Raw genomic sequence first — 21206 nt, forward strand, 5'->3', positions numbered from 1 at the left:
AGACCTGTTGTAAAAAAATCATAAAAAAATAATATAAATTGTTTATTAAATATTGCATGTCAATCTTTAACAATGTAAAAGTTATCTAAGCCTAGAATGTACCTCTTGCAGTCTTTAGAAATAACACAATAGCAGCGCATTGTAGGTAGCCATGTTACGCTTGTAGATGTCTATGTATGTATGTCCGAATACACATATATTGGTATTTTATATACATTTAAACAAATTTTCATTTTAATCTAATTCTGGTGCATCTGTGTGCCCTTTTTTGGCAAAGGCCTCCTCCAAATCCCGCCATTCCTCTCTGCACTGTGTCACTCTCTGCCATGTACCACCTGCCGTTTCTTTAATGTGGTCAATCCACCTTCTCAGTTGTCTCCCTCTTTTGCGTTTGCTGTACCTTGGGCACCAGTTAAGCAGTTTTTTGCTCCACTTTTCTGTACCTCTTGCGATGTGTCCCACCCATTTCCACTTTAGCTTCTTGATCGTTATTGTAACATCTGTTACCTTAGTTATTTTCCTTAATACTGTATTCTTTATTTTGTCTCTTCTTGTTTTCCCTATCATACATCGTTCCATCGCTCTTTGACACACCTGTAGCTTTGTATACTGCGCTTTAGTAGGCGCCCAAGTTTGTGATCCATATGTTAGTACAGGTAGTACACAAGTATTGAAGACCTTTCTTTTAATTACCATGCTTGTTTTCTTATTTTTCATGACTTCTTTAAGCGCCCAGAAGCTCTTCCATGATTTTGCTATTCTTGTGTCGATTTCTTTTGTTGTTGAATCGGTCATAGATATTGTCTGCCCGAGGTATAAGTACTCATCTACGTATTCTATAATATTGTTATTTAACAGTACTTTTTCCTTTATGGAATTCGTCATTACTTTGGTTTTCTCGGTATTCATTTTCAGACCGACAAACCTACTTTCTGTGTCAAGATCTGTGACCATCTTCTCCAGTTCATCGCGTGTTGAGGCAAATAGAATTAGGTCGTCTGCAAACCTTAAGTGGTTCAATCTTTCGCCGTTTATCATTAGTCCGTACTTATCCCAACTTAGTTTTTTGAAAATTTCCTCCAGAACAGCCGAAAACAGTTTAGGTGACAGAGGGTCTCCCTGTCGCACTCCCCGTTCAATATTTATAATCCCTCCTAATTTATCCATTTTTATTCTAGTTTTTCCATTTTTATATATATTCCTGATTATTTTTATATATTTATTGTTTATCCACTGACTTTGCAAGGCTTGCCATATTTTTTCATGTTCCAGAGAGTCAAACGCCTTAGAATAATCAACAAAGCATAGGTAGATTGCGAGATTATATTCTTTGCTTTTTTCTAAGATTTGCCTTACTACGAAGATATGGTCTATTGTCGAATATCCACTCCGGAAACCTGCCTGCTCTATAGGTTGGTTGTCTTCTAAGATTTTACCAAGTCTATGTAGAATTATTTTAGCGAAGACTTTGTATATATTCGTTATAGAGCTTATGGGCCTGTAGTTGTTGATGTCACTCTTATCTCCTTTTTTGTGTATAAGTGTTATCGTCGAGTTTGCCCATTGTTCCGGTATTGATTCCGTTCTAAATGTATGTATGTAAAATATACGTAACATTAAATAAACTATTAATAAAATAACATAAACAATAAGTCAATATTTTTAGTTAGAATGATGAACCTGATGCTTTAATAAATGGTTAGCAAAGCGCCACTCACGCGAGCAATACAGATCATTAACAAAATTTCCATTGAGGTGGACCTATTTGTTTGTACGCTGGCTGAGTTCACAAGAGTTGCTTGCTATATTGTTAGTTATAAGATTTAGGAATTTAAGTTTAATTTTTTAATGTTTGTATGTAGGTTAGTTGGTGTGGGTAATATAATGGAATTCTATCGCATTAGTTGTAACTGTTAAGATAGGAAAATTTACTGGAAAAAATAAATAAATAAATAAATAATAAATTATCAACATTTGGTGTCAAACTTGTTAGGGTTAATGTTAAATCTCCTCGGCTAATGATGTCCAGTCTGTTTCTTTTTTTTTGTTAGGAGATTGGTAACAGCGCCGAACCCCCTTTCCACTAGGTTGGAAAGGAAATTAAAAATTTCCTCGCTATATTTCATAATACGGGATAAGTAACGGGTATGTTGTTTTGCAGCCCGAGTTACTCATATCCGTTTTTAAACTGAACCTTAAGTTCTTTCTTTGTACTTAGTTCAGTCAGTTCCTCTTGTATTATGACATTCGTTTCTTCTATATATATTTCCATATGGATTAATAATTAACCACGATGGTATTACCATAGTCAAAATATCCTCAAACCTTTAGATTTTCAATCTAAATCTGAATAGAGAGTATTTAAATGTTGAACGTAAGTTGACACGTCGTCTTCCTAGCAGCTTGTCTGTGACAAATTGGGGAAATAAGATAGTATGATGTAAGTAAATAGGTACTATCAGTGTATGTGTTGAGATCCACTATCGTGGTCCATTTCCTTTCATGGACACCCAAGTTTTTTTTCACTGACGTAGACCCCTTGCAGGTTGTCATAGACCCCTAGAGGTCGATATATAGCACTTTGGGAATCACTGGTATACAGGGTGGTCCAACTAGTAAAGTAAATATTTTTTTAGATTCCTCACATCATTTAATATTGATTGGACCACCCTGTATAATAAGTTAGGCTAGATGATGTCTTCGTGCAGAGACAATTCATTTAAAACAATTACATCAACTCTGCTTTAAAGTTCACATTCAAAATGTTCAAGCGTTCCAAATAAAATTTTTTATCACTTTAATTAACTCTCATTTTAGTGTTAACACTTGTCTAAGTTTAAGTAAGTCTTTCAAACTTCTATCTATACTTAATATTATAAAGAGGAAAGGTTTGATTTTTTGTTTGTTTGTTTGTATGAATTGAATAGGCTCCGAAACTACTTGGCAGATTTGAAAAATTCTTTCACTGTTGGAAAGCTACATCATTCCTGAGTGACATAGGCTATATTTCATTTTCAAAAAAATAGGCATCCTTACTAAAATTACGATAACATTAACATTTGTTTATTATTTGATACAATTCTAACAGATGGCGCTGAGTTAAAGGTAGTAGTTTTATAAATTACTAGCTGACCTGGCAAGACGACGTTTGCCAGGTCAGCTATATCTTAATAATTCCTTGGAGTGTTTATCAATTTCTCTCTACTTAAATTATTTAATTTATCAATGTGTAGTGGTATTCTTATTGTTTCTTAAAGGGCATACCTTAATAAACTGCTTCATAATATTGCAGATTAGTTATTGAAATAAAATGCTGAAAATATAAAAGTATGAGTAGGTATAATTAAAAAATGTCAGTCGCAATAATGAAACATATATTAATTATTTATCGCCTATTATTTCTGATAGAACATGAAACAATCCATAATATTAACATGCAATTCAAAGAAATATAATATTACAGTTATATCGCCATATTTTGTTCCTTGGCTGTGAAAAAACAAGAATGTATGTTGAAAACTTATCGAGTTATCGACGGCAATCTGTCAGTTGTCTTGACGCCAAGGCGACTTGTCAGTTGTCACATGGTACATGCTGCATGATATTATTATTATTTGAAACTACAAGAAAAGAAACATCAAATTGAAAATGTAGAAGTCCGAGGTTAATATAATTTTGAACTCAAAATTGTTTTTAACACGCTTTCTATGCTTAACCGTAGATCTTACTTCTTAATATAAACTAAACGTAATCTCTGAGGAGTATTTATTATCCGATATCGTTATCATTAATTATGTACCTTGTCATTACTAAATTATTCAACTTAGTTATTATCATCTAAAGGATTGAATGACGAATCAGAAATAATTAATTACGTATCACATCACTCTCTAGTAGCACCATTTAGTATTTTATATTTTTCTACTATTGTTGTTTCTGTAAGCAAAATACCGTGAGGGCTAAGAATTTGTGAAACCGGATTTCCAGAATGTTTCTGGTAGTGTAGTGGTTTAGAGTATTATTATGCAGTGGAAACAGCGCGTAGTACTATGGTCATTGGTAGCGGCGTCCCTGGTGCAGCAGCCGGCACCGGAGGTTCAAGTGAGCGGCGGCTGGGTTCAGGGCATCATCAGTGCTGATGGCTCCTTCTTTCTTTACACTGGCATTCCTTACGCTACTGCCACCCGTTTCAGGGTTTGTCTTACACACCTATTATTATCACAAAGGTCTTCTACACAATAGATACACACTATCAACTATAATTAAATTGTGGTATTACCGTGATTCGGATTGAAATAGTTTAATATATGACTGTAACCTTGTCACTACCTATATTCATCAAGAAAAATTATGCTTTAATATTTGGTATGGTACATAATTATTTTTTATAATTTTACTTATCTATCTTTGTAATGATATTATACAAATGTTTGCAATATGTCTAATGTTACAAAGATTATTTATAATAAAGACTAGTATTATTGTATTTGAGATTTTAGTAAGTATAAGGAATGATACTGTTTAAGGAGTAGTTTACTGTCTAAATAGGTTCAGTCGGACACTTGTAAGAGATTGTATGAACACTATAGTAGTCTCATATATTAATAAAATAATAATAATGTAGCTGATAATTTATATTAATAAAAATAAGTATATAATTAATATAGGTAGATTGACATTTACTAAGAATATTATGTTGATAAAGTGCTCTCCACCAGTGGGTGGAATACATTTAAGTACATTCATATTTTGTAGTTTACAATATTTTTTTAAAATCTAATAGCATAATTAAAATAATTTTTAAATCATATAATATAAAATATTAAACTATCAATAAAATTGGATTTCCATCTAACTAGCCTACAAGCATAAGTAATTTCTTGAGCAACATGGTGGCTAACATTTTTACATAAGGGTTCTTACAATAAATAAACATTGATGCAATATGTCTAAATAATATCTCATTAACTACGATTTTACATTAATATTAATATGTAGGTATTATATATATGATATTTTAAAGATAATCCTCATATTTTTTGTTCTCATATGATTTATTTCTGACTCTACAAGAAACAAATTACTTCCCGTTAAAATAATTCTTAGAAGATTACCTTTTTATTCATTGAACATCTACATTTTGTTATCAGAATCATTTTCATATAGTCTATTGAAACTTGGTTTGGGTGAAAACTTCACTCTTTCCTTTTTATGTTAATCACAAGAAAGTTTCTCAGTTGGATACCTAAACAGATTTTTATATAGCTTTTGGAAAAGTTGAATACTCAGTTTTCAAAGCAACTATTCAGCGAACGGAGTGAGAGCATAATATAAAGTAGAATTTATTTATTTATGAGAATATTGCCCTTGCAGTTATAGGTAGCCATTTAATGGTACCTATAACTGCAAGGGCAATAATATAAAATAACAATAACCGATATTTTTAATAGGCCCCGGGACCTCCGCCTAAATGGAAAGGCACGCTGAGGGCTGTCAACGATATTGAGGTTTGCCCTCAAGTAAGCATCGTGACGGGCTCGGTGGTGGGCTCGGAGGATTGTCTTAAACTCAACGTGTACGTGCCGGCGATGACAGTGATTCGTCCGCGGGCCGTCATGGTATTTATACATGGTGGAGCTTTTATCTTGGGCAGCGGTGGTCCTTTTATTTATGGCCCGGAGTTTCTCATGAAAAAAGACGTAATTCTCGTCACCTTTAACTATAGACTCGGCGCTCTGGGATTCACATGCCTCGGTATAAAAGAGGCTCCCGGCAATGCCGGCTTAAAGGATCAAATAGCCGCTCTGAAATGGGTTCGAGATAATATTGGTGCATTTGGTGGTGATCCGGACAACGTGACAGTGTTCGGAGAAAGTGCAGGTGCCACTTCCGCTTCTCTTCTGATGGCGAGTACCACTGCCTCCGGCCTTTTCAAACGCGCCATCCTGCAGAGCGGTAGTGGGATATCCAACTGGGCTATCAATCGGGAACCAGTTAAGGTAGCGAGTCTTGTCGCCTCCAAATTAGGTTATCATTCAGAGGACCCACACAAACTCTATGAGTTTTTAAGTAAAACTGATTATCGGGATTTGGTTCCGGTTATGCATGGTAAACCTGAAGAACTGTTTTTCGACACTCAATTACTCCATTTGCCCTGCGTCGAGGAAATAATCCCAGGGGAGATGTCGGTGATCACAGACCTACCTTGGAATTTATTTATCAAGAAGAAAAATCGCGTTCCAGTTGTCTACGGCACTAATTCACGAGAGGGAATGTTCTTAACGGCGGAGGTGGACGGCTCTGTGGAGGGAAGAAACGGGAAATACATAGTTGCCAGTGACCTAAGCTTCTCTAGCGTGGAGGAAGGCATGCGCGTCTCCCGCGCTGCGCAACACTTTTATTTCGGCTCCGATCGTATTTCTATCGAAAGAATTAATAATATTACAGATCTATATACGCATTTATATTTCGAAGTACCTTCAATACTGGAGTCAGAACTTTTGCTAAACGCAAGCAGTGAGCCAGTGTTCAACTATATATTTGATTACTCCGGCGGACGTAATCTGCTAAAGTTTCGCTCGTCGCGTGGTGGCGGAGGTGAGAAGGGCGCATGTCACGGGGACGAGCTTTTCTATCTGTTTGATGCTGCTGTTCTGCCCTTTCGTCTTAGCGACGCCGACCGTGATATGGTGGAGTTCCTTACCTCACTTTGGTCTAATTTCGCGAAATACGGGTTTGTTGATATAAATTACACCTTGTTGTGAGACTGTTTCTTTTTTTGAAGGAAAGTGTTAATAAAATGTGTATTGTATTGTATTGTAGGAATCCGACTCCGCCAAAGCAACCCAGTTTAGTCCGTTGGGAGCCAAGCGATACGGGCCAACTACGGTTTTTGCATATCGGGCAAGTGCGCCGCATGGGTGCAATGCCAAACCCCAGCGCCTATCGCCTATGGAGAGACATTTATCTTAGATATCGCAAAACTTATTACAAGCAACCATCAATACTACAGTCAAGCTGAGTGTTAGCTTAGCCCAGGCTATAGTTTGTGCCTATAGTACGATGTTAGATTGGCTTCTCGTTCTTGTTTTATTTATATAGTCAATAAACGTTTGTTCAACGAAAATGTACATAATAATAAAGCCAGTTGATTTCCAATCTAAACAAGTGTTTACATTCATTATTTTTTTTCTTATTACCTATTTGCTATCGTATCTTCCGTTGACCGATGATACCGCCGCCCATGGCCACTAACATTGCCAGAAGGCTCGCAAATGCGTTCCCGACCTTTTAAGAGTTCGTCGTAGTACTTGGGAGCTCCCGTCCAGAGCTGGGAACAGTACTCCATGTGGGGCCAAATTTGCGCCTATTTTTATTTTAAATTAGACATAATTAATTATAACACAAAAGTGATTCGATATTGCGAATTTAGTTGAAAGGCTTGAATTCACTAAGGCACGTGTAGGAAAAGTAGAAAGGTGCAACTCCATGGTTACCTTTTGGGGTCAATAAAATAACTAACTTTGTTAGACTAAACGTAAGGTTTAGTCATCCTTAATCATTAAACCGTTTTTTTTATTATTATTTGTGGCGATCTAATTAATTTGTCAGATTTACGCCCCGAGAATCCCGCTTCGCCTAGACGCAGGCACTCTTCAGCATAACATTACATAGCAATAAGCATTTAATTAATAAGCAATATTCTTTTGTTATACGTGAGTGGTTAATATACGAGCACCGATGCAAAATAGTTCATCTAGTAGAGAAAGTTGTGCAAAGCGTAAAATATAAAAAGTAATTGGTAATATAATTCAAAATGTTTAATAATAAGTAAACCACAATTTCAGTAACATATTAAAGCTTATTTTAACATAACTGAAATGTTTTCATGACTTTATATATTATAAAAAAGTTCTACAAAATGTAACGCAAAAGTATCTTCTACCCTTGTCAGTCAGGCAAAATAGTTTGGTCGCCTTTGCTCTCAATGACAGCTATAATGCGAAGAGGCATGCTTACAACCAACGCTGCACACTCTTCAGGCGTAATTGACTCCCAGACTGCCAAGAGTTTAGTCTTTAGGTCGCTTTTCGATCTTGATGAATTTTTACGGATAACTTTTTCATTTTCCACCATAGGGCTTCTTTCTTATAGGGATACTTTACTCCATTAGCCACGTCTTTGTTGTCCTTTCAGTATGGCAGGAAGCACCATCCTGTTGAAAAATAAGGGAATCTTGATGCTTAGTGATGTAATAGAGGGCAGTAAATTATCTTACAAAAGGTTTTGATACCTTACAGCATTGATAGAACCATCCACAAACTGCAAACCACTAACAGGTTGTGCAGACATGCAGCCCCATATCATAAGAGACGCCGGAAACTACACTTTGCTTTTGAGACAATCAGTATGAAATGTCTCATTTTTGTTTCCAATTACTTTGTTTAAAGAAACAAAAGTTTGAAGTGACAGTGGGGGCTGAAAGCAGCCCCCACTGTCACTTCAAATTTTGACTCGTCACTCCAAATGATACTATGCCACTTATCCGAAGTCCAATTTAAATGATCAAACTTCAACCTGTTTTTCTTTTGTACAGCAGTCAACAGTGGTTTCTCCTTACCCATTCTTTTTAGGACTATTTTGCAATCAACTGAGACGAATTTTGAATCATGTCCTTCCATTTACTGCGAGTTCTCCAGATCGAGCACGACGATTATTTTTGATAATTTTCTTCATGATTCTATTTGCTGCACTTGTGATGCGTGGTCGACTAATTTTCTTCAAACAAAAAGTCGTTTTATTATTTTTATAGTGCTGAATGATAGATTGGACACTGAAGTATCAAGTCTTTAAATATTTGGTAACTTGATAAGATAGCATCAACCCAACGGTGGATCCAGGGGGAACCAGCTCAGCTGGTTCCAGGACTTAGGTGGACCACTAATTGAACATAATGATTTTATTTCAATATTTTATCACCATCCAGATTTTAAGTAATTAAAAATCTTCAATATTTCATTAATATAATATAATAACTTTGTATGATAACAAATGTACAAGTTCTTGATTTGACCACGACTATGTGACCCATCCTGGTGCCAATGCTGGATCCGCCCTTGCATCGACCCACAAACTATTCGCTTTCGAAGCTCTGCGTTATTCGAAAACTACTAATGAAAAAAACTGAAATTTTCAGAATGTATACTGTCTCACTTGACAATTAAATTATTTATTTATTTATTTATTAATTATGCAACATAAGTGTACAAAGAAGGAATAATCTTATGTAAGTCACCGATAGGCAATTAACGATTAGACAAACTGTTTTCCGTATTCCGTAGAGTAAAAATAAGCATCACCTTGACCTAAGAACCGTACATTTCGGTCCTTGTAGCGTAATACGGAAATAGCAGGTCTTTCAGGTGTGAGGGCTCCTGTTTAGCTTGTTAAATATATATCAAACACCACGCCTGCAGTAATGATGTGCTCGGGTAAGACCCATAACACTCATATTTATTATCAATAAAAGCGAGGAACACGGTGAACATCTAGGAATATATAAAAAGGTAGGAATACAAATAAACAACTAATGGAAGGAAACTGCCATTTCAACTACGAATTATTAGTTTATGATCTATAATCTTAAAAAAAGATGGAACTGTTTAATCATTTTATTTTCTGTCAATATAATGGGACACGGATGTATTGTCTTGTTGAACGAATTGTGTGATGCGCTCAGCTAGTGCAATGACGGCGGCTGCGGTGTTGGCAGAAGGCGGGCGTGGAAAGAGCCCCGCGTCTACCACGCGCAGCCCCCGCACTCCGCGCACGCGCCCTCTCTCATCCGTAACACGGCCCAGAGCCACCGTGCCTGTCGCGTGGTGCACGGCAAGCGTCATGTGGCGGACGTAGCACCGCCAATAATCTGTGCTCTCCAGCATTTCGCACCCTGGTAGCTTAGGTCTTAGTATTGACGCGTTATAGTTCCTATATTCTGGTGTCTGCGTCAAATCTTCTAGAATTCTAATAGCACGTACGGCCTCTTCAACGTCCCGCTCGTCATCCAAATAATTGGGCGAAATTAGTGGGGCTTGAAATGTGTCCGCGCTCGCAAGGCGCACGTGGCCGCGTGACTTAGGCCGCAGTACCACCGCCGTTACAAGCAGTAGAGCATGTCGCTCGTTAACAGCTTCGACCTGGTGCACGAAAGCCGCCTCGTGACGCGTTACCCGCTCGTATAGAGATCTTCCCGCGCCCATAAAGCCCCGCTCCAGGTACGAATGTATATATTGAACCGTAGGTCTTTCGCAGTGATTACCATCGTTTCTCAATTGTTTTGTTTTGAAGTCGTAACATTGTGTATCAAGGAAAGCCGTGAGATCTGATATGCCGGATGTGGCGAGAGGGCCATCTCGCATCGCCATCCAACGGATGCCTTCCTTCAGTTTAGAAAGGATCACCTGGATCGATGATTTAGCCTTTTCGTTTACCGATATAAATACTAATGGCGCGACATGGTCAACGAGACCCTCCCCGACCGGTAGGTCTGCTCGCATCGGGATATTATGTCGCCGCAAATGGTCCGCTGGCCCAACGCCGGACTTGAGTAGAATCTCAGCCGAACCAATAGCCCCTGCAGCGAGAATAACTTCCCGTTGGGAAAAAACCCGGTAAATTCGATCGTTTCGTGCGATTTCAACCCCAAAAGCCTCTCCAACATCGTTAATGAGCACACGAAGGCAGGTGGAATGTGTAGCAAGGCGCAGGTGTGGCGCTACACCGGGAAGCCGCAGGTATGCTTCTGCAGTGTTAACGCGCTCCCCGCCTGACGTGAATGAGAGTACCCGAGACACTCCGACTTGGGACTCGGCATTTAAATCCGGGTTAGATGTAAAGTTTAGATAATTAAAACCTTTCAAGACGCGAACTTGCCATGGGTTTTCCGAGTCTCCAAAAAACCCAACAGGAACGACGCCGTCCGTATTGTGATGAGACGCTGACGACATCGGTAACTGATGTAAATTTTGTAGCCCCTCAGAACGCAAGAAAAATGGACGAATATCTGGCCAGGTCCAGCCGGGCAGGCCGAAGTCGTAGTCGGCGGGGTGACCACGGGTATACATCATTAGATTGATAGCAGTAGAGCCACCGAGTACGCGGCCACGACTAAATCGGCAGAAACGGCCGATAGACGATAGGCACGAGCGACCATTGGGCTGCGTTGGATAGTAATAGTCCGCAGCTGAGCCGATGAGACCCCCGCCTAAACCTGGTAAGCGCGTCAACAGGCCGGGCGTACCTCCCGCCTCCAGAAGCAGCACCCCGCGTGCCGCTTGTGCTAGTCGAGCTGCCGCTACACCACCCGCTGCACCGCCGCCCACAACTATGTATTCGAACATTGCTCCATCTGGTACAGAAAGTATTAGTATAGTTAGAAAACGATTTTCAAAAGGTAGCTGAACATAATCCTACATAAAATTCCAGAAAGTATACATACCATGAATATTATGTTCCGGATAGACCCGTGTACCGAAAGAGGAAATTGAGAGATCGAGCGACGTACCCCACACCAGAGCCGCCCATGCCAGCGTCAAGCATATTAAAGTGCTACCTGAAAAAATTAAGTGCCATGTCAAGTACTGCAGTCAATTTTTTTTCATATTAGTAGTTGACGCTTTCCTGCTGCCGTTTATTTATTGTAACAGGCTAAATGCCCAAAGGCGCCTGGATTCGATGATGTTATGCTATAATATATCTGCTTGTGTAATGTCTCATCATTTTAATAATATAATGTTTTAAATTTCGGCCAGTGTTATATAACCTAAATTAACAAGAATGCATTACTAATAAAAAATCACACACTGAATAAAAATAAATATGACAAATAGGATTTGAAGGAAAAAAAGCTTAAGAATATTTACAAAAAGAAAATAAAAAAAAATAAAAACTAATTATTAAGAATTAGTAGAACTACTGACAGTTTAATCAACGTACGATATTAAAAGGTCATATTTAGTGCATAGTAAGTGCCCTTTATGTGACCACATGCGGCGGACGATGTCAGCGTCTGACCCTGATGGGCACATTGAAGCTAACGCACTGTAGTACTGGAATTGATGTGCTTGCCATGTAACCATTTTATTAAGCACATTGCAAGCGTGGCGTACTCGAAGCTCGTTTGATTTCACAACCAAGAGTTAACACGTTCGGATACAAGGGTAAATAGGATTCAACACTACGGCGTTGAAGGCAAAGCTTCCAGCCCGATAAATTCATATTTATCGGGAATGATCCAAAGAGCGCATGTCAATGGAGTCACCTCTCCGGGTGTGAACCCGGTGTCAATCGGTGTCAATCGGCTTGATTCTCAGGCCTTTCTTATTCCGGATTAACATAAACGACCTCCCATTCTTTGTCAAAAGAGTTCTGAAACCGTATTGTTTGCTGATAACACTTCACTTCTATTTAAAGTGAATGAATAGGATAGAGTAAATAGGAAAAACGTCTTATTGGACGATGTAAACAATTCTATCTCTTGTATAAACAATGCTTAATGAGAATAAAACAAATTCTACTTGATTTACAAGTACCAGCCTAAAGCGAGTTACTATAATATGATAACCTGAAAGTTAAGGACAGTGAACTAAAGTTTGTAGAACAAAAAGTTGCTAAAGCTTTATTTTTCTAGGCATAACAATAGATCGTAAACTCCATTGGGGCCAACATATAGAGACTCTTTCAAATAGGTTGAGCTCTGGAGCATATGCAGTAAAGAAAATCCGACAGTTTACTGATAAGGACACGGCTAAAATTGTGTATCATAGCTACTTTCACAGCGTTGTCGTACGCTATTCCACTGTGGGGTACTGCTGCAGAGATTCAAGACCATATCTGTTCGAGGTGTGTATTGTGTTTCCACAAGGGAGTCGGTACGGAAGAAGTTTAAGGAATTCAATATTATGACACTATCTGGTCCATATATTTTTGAAACCTTGTTGTATGTACAAAAAATATAAACGAATTTGAAACAAATACTAACTTTCACCAGTATAAGGGCTCATGCTCACGAGAAGATTTTAACACGGCTCGATTTTTTTTCCGGTGCCGGGTAGAAACCGTCCGCTAGCGCCGGCGTCGTGTTTTTAGCGTCATGGTGTCACAAGACTGACCGCCAAGATCAGCCCGGCGGAAAACCGTCTCGTGGGCAAGAGCCGTAATACTGGAACAAGCTGATTTAACGCTAATTTAAGCGTACGACCAACCAGGCCCCAGAACATAAAACACTCCTTATATGGAAATTGAATTGTAGTATTAGTAGTATTGTGTGTAGCACTTTAGGAAGAAAATAGCTTATGTAATACCAAAGAATTGTGGATACTTACCCTGGAATACTATCTTAAACAAGTGACTTTTAATTTTCCTTAATTTCCGAATAAAAATTGCGAAGCGACTAGCCTTGGTCTGGTCTGAAATCTTTTCTCTTAATGGTCTGAAATTTTGAATTAACTTCCTAAAAATATGTTATTTAAAAATAAAAACATATACAATAAGTTACCTACATTTTCATCGTTGGCAGTAGGAGTCTACTTCAGGCGAAATTTTAAAAGAAGTATACTGTAACATGTGTGAGCAGATTTTAATATAACCCGAGAAGCAATAACGTCGCGCTTTGATGCGCTAGCGTCAGCATATAATCTTACAAGAGGTCATTAAAAACTACAGTAATTGAAACAAAAAATATATTTTTTAAACGATTTTGACTGTATCCTCGGAGCACACAAAAAACGTCAGTAGTCCGTAAGTATGAGGGTTATGTCGGTAGCCTTGCATTACGTATTATTATATTACGGAATCTGCTTACCTCCCCTGATTATTAGGTACATAATATGAAATTAGTGTTTTGTCGTAATGGCCACTTTGACCTCCACTAATAACTCCACTTTGGTTAGGAATTACAAATTCAATTTTTTACAGCTATATTATTTGCAGTTGTGCAGTTGTTTTACAAAAAAACCGTGATTCCTTTTACTTTTCTGGTATATTTTTTTTCTCTCAGTGCTGCAGAAACAGCTCGCAGGATTAATGATGTGTGTTGCGGTGACATCGCAAAAGACAAGTCAGTGCGTTTTTGGTTCGAACGTTTTCGTTGTGGAAATCTCAACCTGCAGAAAAAACGCCGTGGACGGCCAGACACCACAGTTAATAACGAAGAATTAAAGGCTAGAATCGTATCCATCGCAAACAACGTCCGAGTGAGCTGCAGGCTAAGTAGGTACGAGTATTAGTAATAATTTGCATTAATCTTGAAATAAAACTTGAAGCAAATTTGGGAGCTTAATTGAAAAAGCTTGAGAGGTCGTGCGTCGTGAATCATTACCCGTGATGAAAAGTAGATCTGGTACGATAAGAAAAAAAAGAAAAGAAGCGGTCACCGCAATGGCTGGAAAACTTTGGATAACTTCTTACAAGGTACAAAATCAACTCTGATGGGGCAGTCAAAGGTAAAGGGATCAATATATACGTACACATACGTTGATTGATTAAATATCTATTTTTTTAAACCTAATTTCTGTTCCTTCCTCCTCCGTTGATTCCAATTAATAATACCCGTATCTACATATAATTATAATTTATAGAGATGAAGAGATTTAGAAGAATTCATAGACGTTAAAAGATTATAACGCTAAATTATTATGAATAATACATACCGTAAATTGGTCATGAGATGTACATAAGTTAAACGAAGGGGGCTTGTGCAGCGGCTTAAAAAGCTAAAGCATGCAGATACCGGGCTCCGAATATGATTGTGTCCCATTCAATGCGCTTGGCCCGTGCGGTCCTAGCAAGGACCGAATTAACGAAATAGCTAAAAGGGTAGGTGACATTACACTGAGACCGAAGCTGCTGCACAGCTGCCTTGGACTTAAACAAAGAATTAGTTTTTGCCAGTATTTTCGGAACCTTGCATGAAGGGGTAGTATTTAGATAATATCTAATAATTGAATAAATAATTTATCTACCTATAAAATGAATGTAAAATAATGTTTACAGTTGTTTGTTAGTTTACCTGAATGCCACATAGAGCAGTACGGAAGGCTGTTTACAGGATGTTCTCTGAAATAAATGATATGAAGTACCGTAGTCACGGTCCTCTTCACACAAACAACATGTTTTTAAAATAAAAAGAACTATAATTACGTAGTTAGCTGGAAATAATGCAATAAACATAATTTAATATGATTTTTATGAATAAGGCTGAATTATGGACGGATGTTACTGACTTAATGGTAGTTATAATTTCTAATCTCGACATTTATAGTTTATGTTATATACATTATACACAAATGTATAAACAAATATCGAAAAAATTACAACCATGTACACGTTACACAGCTTTTTGATGTTTATGTTATATGGGAACACTATGTGATCTTCATTGCTAATCCATTTTCTTTAGGGTATAATAATAATAATTAATAATAGTATTATAATATTAATAGAATAATAATAATGGAATGCCACACACTGCTCATTAGTACTAAAATTTATCATAATTTTTTCCAAATTCAACATCATCACCACTTCAGTAAGACGTGACCATCGATAATTATGGGGCCCATCGTCCCAAAGTCATCCACAAAAGCCGGTCGTCTACCAAGCATAGAACTCGTAGATGGCTCAAATTCTGGATTACGTTCAACAACAACAACAAAATATCATTATTCAACTAGGTAAACAAGTACACTTATGAATGTCGAAAAAATTCAATTAATTGTAAATTTACATTTACTATCAGTTCGCAAGTCAAGGGCGGAGTGCGGGCAAGAAGAACTGGCAAGAAACTTTCCGCCACTCTTTTCAATTGCCAAGTTTTTAATACAAATTGTTTGAACTGGAGCAAATCAATCCCAAAGATTAGGATCATTTAAGTATTCGTCACATTTATAAAAAGCTTTATTAATTAATTTACTTTTAACGAGGGCTTTGAATTTATTTAGTGATAATTCTCTAATTTCGCTTGGGAGTTTGTTGTAAAAACGAATACAATTTCCATATAAGAAATGGTTTATCTTCTGGAGCCTGGTTGAACGCACACTCAAATCAGTTCTGTTACGCGTATTATGCTAGTCACCATTTCTTTTAAAATCGTAAAAAATTTTTGTACCTACAACAAGGCTTCAAGAATATGTTGACCGGATAATGTCATAATATTTCGTTCCTTAAATTTGCAGAGCTCAGCCAATCGTTCAATAATAATATGTTTTTCCTATTCACTTTTTTTTTGGCTCTAACACGGTTTGTGCATTATCAAGTACGGGATTTTTATAATTCGTTGTTTTAATTATTTACAGTTTATGCATAATAAAAAACTAAGGAAACCAATCGCGACATAACATAAATAATTGAAAGCGCATAAATTTACAAAAAATCAGAATAATTAATAATGGAAAAAAATCAAAATTATAGTTTAATGTTATTATTTACAATAAACATACTTATAATACTATATACAAGGGGATTTAAATCTCGAAGAAGTAAATAAATATTGGTAGGAAGGGGAACGGACAGAGAAACTAAAGAAGTATATAAGGAAGAATGGTCATACTTAGGACAAGAAAAGAAAACATGATTCAAGTCAGAATAGCTCTCGCCACACTCACAGGCGGTACTAGTTACGATACCGAGTTTGTGCAAATGAACTGGAAGGCTGATATTATGTCCCAGACGCATACGGATTATAGTAGAATAGCGACCCGCCCCGGCTTCGCACGGGTGCAATGCTGATACTAAATACACTACAGAAAATCTGTGAACGTTGTATATAAAAATGTGGGTTATCCATAAGAGATAGACATATACCATCACGGACTTTTCTGTAGACCTTTTCAATGTGTACAATACTTAGTACATTATTTTGATAAAACTCGTAGGGTTCAGCCTGCGTTTGCAATGTAAGCGGAAAAAATGTAATTATTTACGACATCACATTAGAAACCTCAAAAATAACAGTACTTCTCCACTATTTAATGGATGTTATTATACATACAAACCTTCCTCTTGAATCACACTATCTATTAAAAAAACGCATCAAAAACCGTTGCGTAGTTTCAAAGATTTAAGCATACAAAGGGACATAGGGACAGAGAAAGCGACTTTGTTTTATACTATGTAGTGAAGTGGCAGTTTTACCAAGCGACAATTTGGCAAACCACGGCTTCCTGGGAACGGAAGACTGTATAGCATACAAGAAACGACCCTTAATCCGGCCGTTCTCTTCCCAGCACATATTCCTCGATTTGTGGCGATATATGCCGGGCAAAGCAGCAAGATCATGGCCAAAATTCTTGTACGGGTATATATCACCTGACCGAGGTAATTAAATTTTCTGAACTATGTTGTACTGTTTGTGATACACTAAAACACCAATACACCCATTGGAGTGTTTAGAAGCATCTGTATACATTTGATGCCAGTTAGGCCATTTCCTATTGACATTGGAATTAAAGTTTGCATTGGCATTAAAATCAGATTTTTCAATGCCAAGAGAAAAGCAAATCTCAGGAGAAAGAAGTAGAGAATCATAAGAAGAGCTAAATAGGGGAAGTATATAAAAAGAATGAGTTGGAGCTTGTAATTGTTTGAATTTCAGAAAGCTCAGGACTCAGCACAGACCAAGGGTCTTGCCCTTCCATACCAGCCTACTAGGCATGTAAGGGCCGCCAACATCTAAAATAATTTTCCTCTCTGAAAGAAGATTTACAATGAATTTATTTAAAAAATAAGGAACCTTTAATTTATCTAATTTACTTTTTAGAATATGTAACAAAACATAATCATAATCCGAACATTGTTTAGTGTTATTAAAAACATCTGGATTCTTTTGTTTCGTTTCACAGAACTCTTTCAGCTTCAATATCATTTGCCGAATTTTTTTTTTTACTTTTGGCATTGTAAAAAATCTTTAAAATGCACTAAGCTCGTAGATAAAGTATAGAAATAGATAAGCTTCTAAAATAACAATAATAACTAAAGAGAGAAGACATTAACGTGAAATACTTAAGTGCAAGCGAAACAGAGTATCAGTTTTTCTGTCTCTATTTGCGTATCGGGTTTTATTTGTTTACCACCGAGCCCTTGGTGGTTCCAAACATATTTTTCAGTGCAAACCGACTAAATTGCGTATCATGTTACCAACGTCATGTAGTTGCCACACTTCGTGTCCTTTATAAATAGTTGGATTATAATATTCGCTATCTCACACGCTGTACGCTAATGCCTGGACTATACCATAGTCCGTCTACGACTAAGCTAGTTAAAAAGTAAAAACTCACAAAAATCTACCAGAACAACAACAAACGAATGACAAATTGACAACAACATTTCGACCTGTCAAAATTAGTTCCAAAAATCACCGCGCGACTTCTTTCATGAAAAGGTAAGGACTCCACTGTGTAACGTCAAATGAGTATTAACAATTACATAGATATAATATAATGTTTAATTGTATTTGATTATTCATATAAATTTAGAACGACTAAGGTCGCAAAGGTATAATTATAAAGAATAACTACAGTCTAAAGAAGTAGAACGTAGACTAGAATACACTATATTAAATCAATGTATACGATAATTTTTTTTGAATTGATTTTGTCTTGTTTCGTATAAGTATTGACTATTCTAATTTTTATAATAATATCTAGCTAAGCTAACGCCGAAACGGCCTGTTTTTCATACAAAATTTGCAGTAAAAAGTCTTCAGATATAGTTTCAATGACATAGATGGCAATGGGTAGGGCTTTTATTTAGCATGAAAGATATGTTTGGTGATCTGAGTCCTGGCGTTCCAATAGACCGCGACCAAACCGTCCTAATGGACAGTATTGATCACTCTCGAGCCCGTTACCCTTATTGCATAGTTTGGACCCCTATACCAGTACTAACGTAAGTCATCTTATATTTCTCTACTATTTATTATACTAAGCTATAAAGGAAGGACATTTATTGTGTAATATAAATATATATATGAATATTATTGTCCTATAGTATAGTCACTATGCTGTGTGTATAACACACAGAAGGCTGATACAATAACTATCTTAAACAGTTTTTATCAACATTCGAGCTTTGCTCAAGAGGGGTAAAAGTGGAATGCTAATACACAAACCTTACATCCTTAGCAAAAGAAAATGGGACAGATGTAGATTTATAAGAGTATGCTAAAAAGCTCAATGGTCCTATTTTCAGGTGGCTATTCCCATTTTTGGGCCATATGGGAATCTGTATGTCAAACGGAATCATACGAGACTTTGCTGGGCCTTATTTCGTATCAGAAGATTTAATGGCTTTTGGAAACCCAACCAAATATTGGCAACTATCTCCACAAAAAGCATCTAATGGTCCAGCAGGCTGGGATGCAGGAGTAATTGAAGCTTCAGAGATTTATAAAAAGAGAATGGTACATAGAGCTTATTTCTTTTTAAGCTACAAATTAATCAGTAAATCTATTTTAAGTAGTTTATTAATTATATTATTAATTAAATAAATAAGATTGATTGACATTGCAATGTAACACTCTTTAACATCTGTAACATCTTTTTTCAGCACATAATATTCTATGACAATTGCCATTCCCATGTAGCAACGGCATTAAATAAAATGAATTATGGAGGTTGCAAGAATTGGAATATGGTAAAACTAGCATTCTTCATGATACCATATTCTAAATATGTTAGGTAAGTGACATGACACTGGCCAACAAATCCTATTCTGTCTTTTAGATTCAATATTAAAAGGTATTAAACATGTATGCATATCTCATATACCAATGAAAATTTTAAAATAAGTGTTAAATTAATTTCAGTTTTTATTTCCAGTTTTGCAGCATTATTAAAGACATGGCTACCATTCTGTTTAATAGCCTCATTTATTTGTGGGTTGGCTGCAATCATATAGACCATTTGTTAATGTATTTGCACTGGCAATTTCAAATAAATTGTAATAAATGGCTAAATTTAATAAAGGTTAACTTCAATTTACATTCAAGTTATATGTTATACATGATCTTACAGGTAAGTGATTTTCTTTCCCTATGCCTTAGGGATGTGACCTCAAGTCGAAAAAATCGATTATTTAATAATCGATTCTTTTTGTTTCAAGATAAATCGATTTGTGAAAAATCGATTTTCGAGGAAATAATCGATTTTTGTAGACATTTCGATTTTTTCATACGAAAAATGCTTGTTCGATATATTATTCATCAGTATTGTTTAAAATTTGACTTAAAAAAATAAAATAAACTGATAAGGGTAAATAATGAATAAAATGACAAATGTTTAGTATGTTTTAAAACTAAAAAACACAATAATTTTATTCTTAAACTTTGAGTTTAAATAATAAAAAAAAACTAAAATAAATAATTGCCACAAATGTTTAGTATCACTTAACATTTGACTAGAATCGAAGTAAAATTAACTGATTAGTTTAAGTAGTAAACATAATGATAATTTTAAGTATCAAACTTAGAAAAAGAAAAAAAAGTTTTCTTCAAGCTTTGAGTTTAAATAATAAAAAAAATAAAATAAATAATTGTCACAAATGTTTTGTATCACTAAACAATCGACTAGAATCAAAGTGAAATAAACCGATTAGTTTAAATAGTAAATGAAACTATAATTGCTAGGTATAAACATTGAAAAAGAAAAGAAAGCTTTCTTCACACTTTAAATTAAATTAAATCAAAAAACTTAAGAAAATTATTGCCATAAGTCTTCAGTCAAAGAGTTTAAAAATAATAATTTTGGCAATCGCTTTCCTAAAATGCGGTTCCTAGTTTTTCTGACAATATTTCCCGCTTTCGAAAATAACCTTTCAGCTGGTGCAGAAGTGGCCATAACTGAGAGGTGTTTCAGAGCCAAGCAGTTAACCTTGGGAAAGTTCCTTCAGAGCTTCTCCATAAATCGAGAGGGTCCATTTTAAGATTTGATAATGGTGCCGCAATATTTAAGTCTAATTCTGAATTTTTGGTCATTGACGTATGAGCAGCCATTATTTTTTGCTGGTGTACCTGCCATATATCTTGTCCGTCGTTACAAAAATCGATTTAAAATGCCTAATTCATATAATCGATTTATTAAAAATCGATTTTTACAATTAATAAAATCGATTACAAAAAATCGATCGTAAGAAAAAAAAAATCGATTAAAATA

General features: G+C 36.2%; 3 protein-coding genes across 7 annotated transcripts; 2 read left to right on the forward strand and 1 right to left on the reverse strand.

Annotated features, from left to right (window-relative positions):
* The first annotated feature begins 3607 nt into the window (after positions 1-3607).
* LOC111002572 (bile salt-activated lipase) lies at positions 3608-7180 on the forward strand. 2 transcript variants are annotated; one of them, XM_045627908.1, is made up of 3 exons: positions 3608-3663; positions 5451-6733; positions 6823-7180. In XM_045627908.1, exons 2-3 carry the CDS (start codon positions 5589-5591, stop codon positions 7019-7021), a joined length of 1344 nt encoding a protein of 447 aa, XP_045483864.1. In that variant the 5' UTR covers positions 3608-3663; positions 5451-5588; the 3' UTR covers positions 7022-7180. The 2 variants fall into 2 exon arrangements, with proteins under 2 accessions (XP_045483864.1, XP_045483863.1); XM_045627907.1 differs by lacking the exon at positions 3608-3663 and adding an exon at positions 3693-4194.
* A 2080-nt stretch (positions 7181-9260) lies between these two features.
* Positions 9261-14492, reverse strand: LOC111002574 (glucose dehydrogenase [FAD, quinone]-like). Of its 3 annotated transcripts, none has more exons than XM_045627906.1 (4): positions 13862-14492; positions 13383-13489; positions 11498-11611; positions 9261-11407 (listed from the first exon to the last, which is right to left on the reverse strand). In XM_045627906.1, exon 4 carries the CDS (start codon positions 11397-11399, stop codon positions 9672-9674), a length of 1728 nt encoding a protein of 575 aa, XP_045483862.1. In that variant the 5' UTR covers positions 11400-11407; positions 11498-11611; positions 13383-13489; positions 13862-14492; the 3' UTR covers positions 9261-9671. The 3 variants fall into 3 exon arrangements, with proteins under 3 accessions (XP_045483862.1, XP_022128419.2, XP_022128418.2); XM_022272727.2 differs by lacking the exon at positions 13862-14492 and adding an exon at positions 13560-13841; XM_022272726.2 differs by lacking the exon at positions 13862-14492 and adding an exon at positions 13560-13841 and having other exon boundaries at positions 13383-13510.
* Positions 14493-18302: 3810 nt separating this feature from the next.
* LOC110997150 (transmembrane protein 222) lies at positions 18303-20043 on the forward strand. 2 transcript variants are annotated; one of them, XM_022265169.2, is made up of 5 exons: positions 18303-18436; positions 18747-18942; positions 19246-19456; positions 19603-19733; positions 19875-20043. In XM_022265169.2, exons 2-5 carry the CDS (start codon positions 18809-18811, stop codon positions 19951-19953), a joined length of 555 nt encoding a protein of 184 aa, XP_022120861.1. In that variant the 5' UTR covers positions 18303-18436; positions 18747-18808; the 3' UTR covers positions 19954-20043. The 2 variants fall into 2 exon arrangements, with proteins under 2 accessions (XP_022120861.1, XP_045483926.1); XM_045627970.1 differs by lacking the exon at positions 18303-18436 and adding an exon at positions 18532-18549.
* The last annotated feature ends 1163 nt before the right edge of the window (positions 20044-21206 follow it).

This window comes from Pieris rapae, chromosome 4, assembly GCF_905147795.1.
Source record: "Pieris rapae chromosome 4, ilPieRapa1.1, whole genome shotgun sequence".
Lineage (NCBI taxonomy): Eukaryota > Metazoa > Arthropoda > Insecta > Lepidoptera > Pieridae > Pieris > Pieris rapae.

What these genes read in the sequence shown, in the direction of transcription:
- LOC111002572 (XM_045627907.1), top strand. Translation starts at nt 4,024, where the DNA reads ATGCAGTGGAAACAGCGCGTAGTACTATGGTCATTGGTAGCGGCGTCC. An exon ending in CTACTGCCACCCGTTTCAGG is followed by an intron (nt 4,195 to 5,450) that starts GTTTGTCTTACA and finishes TATTTTTAATAG; the next exon opens with GCCCCGGGACCTCCGCCTAA. An exon ending in TCTAATTTCGCGAAATACGG is followed by an intron (nt 6,734 to 6,822) that starts GTTTGTTGATAT and finishes ATTGTATTGTAG; the next exon opens with GAATCCGACTCCGCCAAAGC.
- LOC111002574 (XM_022272726.2), bottom strand. An exon ending in GTTTAAGATAGTATTCCAGG is followed by an intron (nt 11,612 to 13,382) that starts GTAAGTATCCAC and finishes TAATTTTTTCAG; the next exon opens with GTAGCACTTTAATATGCTTG. An exon ending in TCCGGAACATAATATTCATG is followed by an intron (nt 11,408 to 11,497) that starts GTATGTATACTT and finishes TTTCTGTACCAG; the next exon opens with ATGGAGCAATGTTCGAATAC.
- LOC110997150 (XM_022265169.2), top strand. Translation starts at nt 18,809, where the DNA reads ATGAAAGATATGTTTGGTGATCTGAGTCCTGGCGTTCCAATAGACCGC. An exon ending in ACCCCTATACCAGTACTAAC is followed by an intron (nt 18,943 to 19,245) that starts GTAAGTCATCTT and finishes TCCTATTTTCAG; the next exon opens with GTGGCTATTCCCATTTTTGG. An exon ending in AGATTTATAAAAAGAGAATG is followed by an intron (nt 19,457 to 19,602) that starts GTACATAGAGCT and finishes ATCTTTTTTCAG; the next exon opens with CACATAATATTCTATGACAA.